Here is an 8,453-nt window from a genome sequence, read left to right as displayed (position 1 = left end):
CTAAGAGTGGAACTAACTGCCTCGGTGTGAGAGGAACTATATTGCCTTCTTAGTATGATTTAACTCGAAAAATATGAATTTGTTGAACTGTGAAAGAATGATTTTAATTAAGTGTTGGCAATTGAAGAAACTAATTATGTTTATTCGTTTGAGTTGTGTATGCTAGCGTATAAACATATTTCTTGGGTTCTATACCTATAGACACGCTTTTAAAGTATGTGATTTGCATAGTAGTATGCCTATCTATATGATATTGTATATGTGTATTCCTTTTAAGGTGTGTATACTTGCGTATACACGTATGTCTCATTTTATTGGGTGTACTATGATTATTGGGTGCAAGCTGTAAATGATGTGTTAAATTTAATCTCCCTGCTGATATGTTATACCTTATTACTTAAAGTTTAGTTGTTGGGATATAAGTTGTTAACTGTATACTCTGTAAAGATTTATTGTTTGACGTACTGTTTGTTTGGTTAATCTATACTCTACCTTGAATCTCGGGACGAGATCCTTTTAAGGTGTGTATATTATAACACCCCGTGTTTTTTATACGTATTTTTCTATTTAATTAATTAATTTAATTGTTTATTTTAAAAATTCGGCCGGATTGGACTTCGGGATCGCGGGGCTTGGTTTTGGGCCCGAGTCGGTGTTGGGCTTGGGTTTCGGACCCAAGTATATAAACGCACTGTTCTGGAAAATAGGGTTCAGAGAAAAAATAAAATATAAAAATGGAGGCAGAGAAAGAAGCTGGTTTGCTGGAGAGGTGGAGCACGACGATTCGGGCTAGGAAAATTCGTCGAGCTGTTAGTTAAGGTGAGTAGATACTTTCACATTCAACGATATAAAAGATTTCACTTTGAAAATCTTTAAAACACTGTTTTAGTGTTGGATCATTGCTTTTTGTCGACTGTAGCATGTAGACGCAAGTCTGTCGACTGTTGGAAATTTGGTTGTATACGCAGGTGGCATGTATCGTTTTGAACTAAATGGCCTATAAAGAAAAACTAGACTTATAACGCAGAACTGATATACGTCGCCTGATATCGATGAGAACTGATATACTGTAACTTCGTCGCCGGATATCGATGGATGATTAAAGACGTTATCTTTTGTTTAACATGAATGGAATCGAGTATTTCATTATTTCTTTTTATCCAAACTCGTTGTGAGTGTAACCATGACTGTTTTTTTTTGTTTAACCATGAACTGTTTTCATGGATGTTTGAGGAATGCTTTATCTTTGAATTGTTTCTGACGATTGAAGTTATTGGTGGTGGTGGGATTATAGTAGGAGTGTTGTGAAGGTTTGAACAGCCATTAATGACGTTCAAACCAGAACCAAATCGTCATGTTTTTGTTTGAATGATTGTTTGGTATGGCTTTTGTTGTGCAATTGTTGTTGGGTTGAGGTGGATTGTTGGAGAGTTGATTTCATAGTGGGTAGAGGAGCTGTAGAAGCTCCAAAGGTCCATTAATGGCGTCGGTTTGAGATTTTCGCAGTATAAGAAAATCTAAATTTTTGGATATCGGCATATTGGGTTTTTGAAGGGGGGTGGAACCGCTGGGTTCTTTTTGTTGATAGGTGGCCGGTGGTGGCTGTTGTGGTGGTGATGGCGCTGGTGGAGTGAGGAAGAAGATGATTGCGAAATTCATTTTTTGATGTTGGGCTTGGGCCGACCCAAATTTTAGTGTGGGTTGGAAATAACCAACTCATCTTGAGTGATGGCTGGGCCGGGTGGTGGCTAGAGCTGCGGTGGAGGTTTTAGGTGAGAAAGGAAGATGAACAGTAACTCACGATTTGGGCTTGGGCCCAATCGTGGGTGGGCTTATGGGCTTTAGTTTAGATTTTTAAATTTGGATTTTTAAGTTAGACTTTGGGCCTTTGACTTTGGGCTTTTGGGTTAGGAGAGTTTGGACTTGGTTGATCTTTGTTGACCCTTGGCGGTCGACTTTGACTTTGACCGAGTTGACTTTGACTAGGGTTGACTTTGACCCGAGTTGACTTTGACCCAATTGACCCAATTTGACCTTTTAACTTCGGATTATGATTTGGGTTATTAAGATAGGTCTAGGACTATTAGCATACTTGACTTTAGGCTAAGACCTCTATATATATGTGTATGTGTATTAACTACTATGTGATTTTGCGATATTTTATGATATACAACGTTATGACACTAAGACATCCCCTAAATTAATAACGCCAGAAATAAAAATATAGGAATCAAGATACTAATTCGTTATCTTAAATGATATATAAAATAAAGTTCAATAATGCATAAATAAATTTACCGCACTCTTTTAGAACTCCACGACTCAAGTTTTGGATTTGAGTTTTATGACTGATGATGTCATATGTTAGGTGGGCATTTATTGAATGTGCCATAAATGGCCCGTTAGCGTTATATAGGGGTATTCATTGAATGTGCCATGAATGACCCGGGTATTCATTGAATGTGCCATGAATGACCAGATTGTTTGGACTACCCTAGAGAGGAACTAAGGTATTCGCCTTGCGGGTTAGTTGTATTCCTTGAGTGTACGGGAATGTAGGGTTGGGTATTCCTTGAATGTGGCAGGAATGACCTAAGGTACATAGGTTGTGAAATGGGTGTATAAGATAAAGTAATTGATTAATCGATAAGAGAAATGGATTTGTTTATACGAGTGTGCTTGGGTTTACTATTGAATACATATAGAATATCTACATATGTTATATATACAAGTTCTAACTTTCTTTTGCAGGAGGGTAGGACTTAATAATATTTTGTGCAGGGACGCGGTCCTACCCTTATACAGCGGCGGATATCGGTAAGTGTAATTCAATTATTTAGATATTAAAAGGAGTTATTAGAATGAGTTAATAAGATGGACGTTAATAAAATGGAAGTTTTGCTTGGGAAGAAATTATGCCGGTTAAAATGACGGAACTACCTGTCTTCCAAGCTGTGAATGATTAAGTTATGGGATAATATAAAGTGATTGTTTGAATAATCAAAGTATGATAATGTTTATATGTATTTAGTCTACTCATACCAGCAAATTCAATTTGCTGACCCATGTTTGCTTTGTTTTGGCAACGTGGGTGTGTTCTTGGGAACATAGGTGGAAGGCAGTGGAATTGCGGCGTGTGATTTGGATTCTTGTCTGGAGCAGTCCGGGAGTTTATATTTTAGGTCTGTTCTTTTTGGAAGTATGTAATAGCGTAGTTTCATATTCATATGGAATGAGAATAAGATGTTGAGGACCTGTTATTCTTAGAATTTTATATTGATGATTTTTGAATGGAAGAGAGAATTTTTTTGGAGTTTTTGTTGTTAAGATTATTTATGATGTGGGTTTTAGGTTTTGACATGTGTAGTATCCACCCGTCATAGCCTGGGTTTTTAGACAATTGAACCAAGTGATGTTTGAGATATTTATATTTCAAATATTCATTTTTTTAATTGTTTAGAAATTCGGGCTGTGACATTACATGTATAATAAAGTACCTGAAGCTTACATGGAACTCAAAATGAAGCTTACATATCTAATAAAGTACCTTAAGCTTGCATGGAACTCAAAATGAAGCTTATGCACATATCTAATAAAAGTTAAACTAGTTCAAGTTTACTTCCTAACAACGAGGAGGGAGAAAATGGAGAAACGCTTTAGGCCATATAACATTTCCACCCCATTTGTCCAAGGGTTCGAAGTGGTTATATGGTTCGTATCTCACATGAGCTTTTCGATAATAGCTTCAATGCAGACTAGGAAATTGCCCTCCCTATGGTTCTTCTACCAATTTTATGTCCCGGATCAACACTTATCACCCTCCCAGATGCAACTTTTTTCAAGGGCCAATGAGCTCTAACATCCACTTCAAATCAACGAATCGGTATCCGGAAAATAGTAGTGCAAGAAACATTACTAGTCGAATCCGGTTATTTCATAAGAATATAAAAAGATTAAATATATTACATACATTGGAAGCTGCATTATTGTAAGAGAATCCGGAAGAAGATGGTCCATTAGGGGTACTAGGCGGAGTGGTATCATATGGGGAGAGTCTCCTTTGACCGCTTCGAGTGATCTACTTGCCCTTGAAATTTGTTAGTCACCTGATCAAGTTTCTCTTCAAACAAGGCTGCTAAGTCAGAAGTCGCCTTCACTTGTTTCTGATTCCTCTTGACATAAGGAGCTGAGTTCTTCAATTTTGATTTGGAGCAACCCGATCCCATTAACTGCATGCGTCCTCTACCATCCTTGCCAAGAACCTATTTAATTGGCAGAATTTAATTTATGCTTATAACTAATATTCTAGACTAATTTACCATTTGAAATAAAATAATTAAATTTCAAACCTCCGCCACATCATCACAAGTCGGGTCTGATTGAGGATTGGAGGCGGAATGTGCTCCAATCTTATCCTATTGATAGATAAACATACCAACTCCGAGTATCAATACCATATTTATGTATGTAAATTGCAAAATCACAAAAGGTACCATATAAAGACTTACCGCCAAATCCTGTCTTTGCGGAATTTTGTTTTTCCCGTGGCTATGCATGCCTAGGTACAGATCACCACGGAAAACTTCTACATCTGGCACACCTCTTTCCTTTGCAATCTCATGGCGAACAAGTTGTGCCGGTGTCCTTCCTGAGCAATTGGGTTCTGTTTGCTTCGCACGATTAATTTTATTTGTCGCACTTTTTGCCTACACGTCATTGATAAAAAAAATAAACCAGTATACAAAGAGAGATCACAATTTATCAGAGAACATATTATCGAATTGGTAATGTAAAATGATTGGTTATGGTTTACAAACCTTCAAGTCATCTGAATTACAGAGCTCCACAAAAGCTCTCCAATCCTCCAAAGGAATGTCTTCTGGGGCTTCCATTGTTCTCACTTCTTCCGGATCCTTACCATCAAGGTATATCTTCTTTAAGTCATACTTGTGGCTCCTCCAAGCAGCCATGATCTTGTCCCGAACATAATCACCACCAACCCCCTCATCATCATCATCACCCTCAAATTGAAACATATTATTCAAACTATCAATTATGGTTTTATAAGGGAAGCTATCGTTCTTAGCACAACTCATAATCATATCTGGAAAAGACTTATAATAAATCGGGATCTCGCGCTTAACAAGCGTAGCAATTTCACTAGACAAGTGATGTACACCCTATTTAGGGGAGCAAGGCTGCAAGGTGTCTTCAGTTAGTCGAAGAACATTTTTCTCACCCGGTTTCAACCTTTTTGAAAGCGGAATAGCTGGGCCTCTAGTATTACCCGACCTTTTCCGTGAAGTGGCAGACATACCTGATCATAAAATGGGTGAAAGTCAGAGAAGTAAAATGTTATGTAGCCTAATGTCAACAAAATAAGGTCTCAAAATTTCAGTAAATAACATGTCTAATGTTATACGCTAATAACATGTCTCAAGAGTTGATGACCAAAGAAGAAAATAAGCATATGGGCACAACTTTGATGGCAATGAACTTTAAGGTAATATCCTTGTAAATACCACATTACCTGCCCCTGGGGAGTCTTGAAGTCGAACTGAACCATGTGAAGTGCTGCTAACCATTGTAAATTACCTAATCTTAAAAAAAAAATGCATTACAAAACAAATAATCAAACATGGGGCGTGCACAAGACAATGCCACAATTGCTAATAATATGAATCAAACATGGGCACGGGCACAAGACAATGTTTAAAATTGAATAGATATCCTTACAGATTTAAAATAGACATACAATACGTCAAACAAAAAAATTGCATATGTAAAGGAAAGGGTGCGCAGGGTTTTAGAGCTGAGAGAGTACCGGATTTGTTGTAAAAAGTAAAAACTAGACTATCGAATTAAACTTGTAATTGGATTGATCCGTCAAGAAAGTTCTCAAGAAAGAATCCCACTTTCTATCGAAAAAAAAAAAAGAGGAAAAGGAATCTTAACAAAGTAATTACTACTTTCTAACTACTCTACAAAATGGTTATCGAAAAACAAAAGACTACTCTCCTACTTTATATACAGTAGCACACTTAACCAGCACCAGTGTACCACATCAGCATGTCACTTTAGTCACCCACATGACCACGCACGACTTTCCTAATTCTTAAGGCAAACATGCATATTTAAGCGCCAATAACACTGCTTTTGAAACAACTAACAGTTCACATTTCTTCACTCTCTGTCAACTCTAAAAAAAAACAAATGGCAATTTCTTATTTCTCTAGTTCAGAAGAAAGAGAAGTAAAGCTACCACCTTCAATAGAAAAACAACTAAGAATAATCTACAAATCTATACTTCATACCACGACTTGATTTTAGAGGAAGACAACAACTTGCTATTCTTGGAGAAGCAACTGCTTTCAAATTACTTCAAAGATTTCAGAATCTCTCGATTATATTGATTACATGCATGCACGGTTTCTCACTCTCTTTCTACACACGCATAGACATAGACACGGTATCAATACCTTATTATGATGGTACTTTTTTGCAAACTCTAGAAACTCTTCAACACCCTTGAGAAATCGTTCGTCATGGTGATCTAATTCAATCCAACTTCTATCGATTGGAATAGAATCTTCCATGGCGTATCTAGGAATAAATAAAAGATACACACAACATTCAAAAATGTTAGACATAATAATATATCAATTCAATGCATATATATTGGAGTACTCTTTCGGAATAAACTATTTCATAAAAGCACTAGTCTTAATATATTTTTTTTATTGATCGGTACTACTTGTTAAGAATTAGATAACGTATTTTAAAAAGTATATCCAAGCAAAAATAAATAAATATAATTAATGAAGCCCAAAAATTATAAATTGAAAAAAATGTCTTTGTTGCTTTGTTGATGAGAAAAATAGATTCTTGAGTAATATGGAAATTAGCCCCTTCACTACGAATAACCATACATACAAGTTCAACATATTAACCATATCAGTGAGTCGAAAGGGTATACTAGAGACACACCTCAAAAGGAGGATAAATAGAGCATCAAGAAAAGCAATTCAAGCCTAGCTTTAAACATAAAAGTATCATTGGAATGACTGTAGTTGTACCAAACATTCAAACACAACATCTAATCCAAGTATGGCATTTACTTTATCTATGAACTCAATATAAACAATCAACACCTGCTACACCAATTAGAACATCAATTAATCAAACAAGTTCAAAACATAAAAAACAAATGTTTAAATTCCAATGATTGACTACATAAATGTTTTGCTAGAAAGAGAGAAGACCAAGGGCATAAAATTTTCTAACAAACTACCCAAAACCAAATAGCTTTAATATAATAAATAAGAACGATTGTGAAAGCAGTGATGAGAAGAAAAAAGGAGCAAGAAAACATACTTGTAATGGCAAAATCGCGTTTGGAGAAGAGACTCAAAGATTGTAATCCCTTTCCCACTCTGTAAATCCTAAGAAGATTAAAATTTTGTCAAATAAAACCCTAAAAAAATCGGTGCTTGAAATAAATCGGTGCTTGAAATAACTACCTTTGTTGAGATGAGAGTGGGTGTTGGAGAAACAGGAAAAAAAAATAGAGGAAAAGGTTAACTGGCGGTGGCGTGGGGGACGAAGCTAAGTGGGTGTTGGAGAAAATAGTTGCCTCATTGTGTTCTTGTTGGGGGGAAGCAAAATGGTCGACCCGCCCAAATTTTAGAGCCCTATCCCCACGGTTAGTACACATAGAATAGCCGTCAAGATGAAAAAATCTGACCCGACGGTTTCTCTCGTGGCTGCACCCACGGTCAAAGCAAACAGTTAAGCCATGGCTAAAAATATTGACTGGGAGAAACTTATTTCCCACGATCAAAATTCGTAGTCAAATATGCAAGGGTTTATGACCGTGGGTAAAAATACCGGGTAACCATGGGAAAAAGTCTATTTTCTTGTAGTGTATGTTTGATTTACTATGTGGGATCATCGAAGAATATCCAATTCCCGATTTCTCGTTAATTATTCTTTAAATTATGCATGACTCACTATGTGGAATCTTTAAAGATTATCTACAAACGGGTGTTGTTATATTAATTATTCTGAAAAATATTTACAAATATGCAAAACTATTATATATTAATTACTCATCCAAATTTCTTATAACGTGAAAACCTCACTCTCCATTAAAAAAAAAGAACTCACCTTTGATAAAACCCTTCAACTTCATTTTGTTGTTTAATAATAAAAGTTTGATTGAAGTTTTGTGAGATTGCCTATAAGGCGAAGTCCATATATATTGAAGTTAGTTGAATAGTAAGGAGTTTCCAATCATACGGAAAGAGATAAGATAAACATTATTTTAAATGCAAAACTATACTTATCGAGACATTCCCATAACATATAACCTAACTATGTTTTGAGGTTAGTTCAATTTATTTGCATTCTGTTTCTGATTTTCCGTTATTTATATTTTGAGGTTAGTTAAATAC

At 35.9% G+C, this 8,453-nt stretch overlaps 1 protein-coding gene and 1 long non-coding RNA gene across 2 annotated transcripts; one reads left to right on the top strand and one right to left on the bottom strand.

The window, feature by feature from the left end:
* The first annotated feature begins 733 nt into the window (after nt 1–733).
* LOC147523945 (uncharacterized) lies at nt 734–3,311 on the top strand. The gene is made up of 2 exons (XR_015196818.1): nt 734–819; nt 3,112–3,311. It is a non-coding gene; the product is annotated as an uncharacterized LOC147523945 (long non-coding RNA).
* Nucleotides 3,312–4,040: 729 nt separating this feature from the next.
* LOC147523944 (uncharacterized) lies at nt 4,041–5,324 on the bottom strand. Its single transcript, XM_086573050.1, has 4 exons — nt 4,818–5,324; nt 4,509–4,706; nt 4,350–4,415; nt 4,041–4,262 (listed from the first exon to the last, which is right to left on the bottom strand). Exons 1-4 carry the CDS (start codon nt 5,100–5,102, stop codon nt 4,041–4,043), a joined length of 771 nt encoding a protein of 256 aa, XP_086429176.1. The 5' UTR covers nt 5,103–5,324.
* Between the last annotated feature and the right edge of the window lie 3,129 nt (nt 5,325–8,453).

Source organism: Coptis chinensis, chromosome 1, assembly GCF_015680905.1.
Source record: "Coptis chinensis isolate HL-2020 chromosome 1, ASM1568090v1, whole genome shotgun sequence".
Classification (NCBI taxonomy): Eukaryota; Viridiplantae; Streptophyta; class Magnoliopsida; order Ranunculales; family Ranunculaceae; genus Coptis; species Coptis chinensis.
This window is presented reverse-complemented; position numbering and strand designations above follow the sequence as displayed.

What these genes read in the sequence shown, in the direction of transcription:
- LOC147523944 (XM_086573050.1), bottom strand. Translation starts at nt 5,102, where the DNA reads ATGATTATGAGTTGTGCTAAGAACGATAGCTTCCCTTATAAAACCATA. An exon ending in GTAATTCAGATGACTTGAAG is followed by an intron (nt 4,707 to 4,817) that starts GTTTGTAAACCA and finishes AATGACGTGTAG; the next exon opens with GCAAAAAGTGCGACAAATAA. An exon ending in CTTGTGATGATGTGGCGGAG is followed by an intron (nt 4,263 to 4,349) that starts GTTTGAAATTTA and finishes CCAATTAAATAG; the next exon opens with GTTCTTGGCAAGGATGGTAG.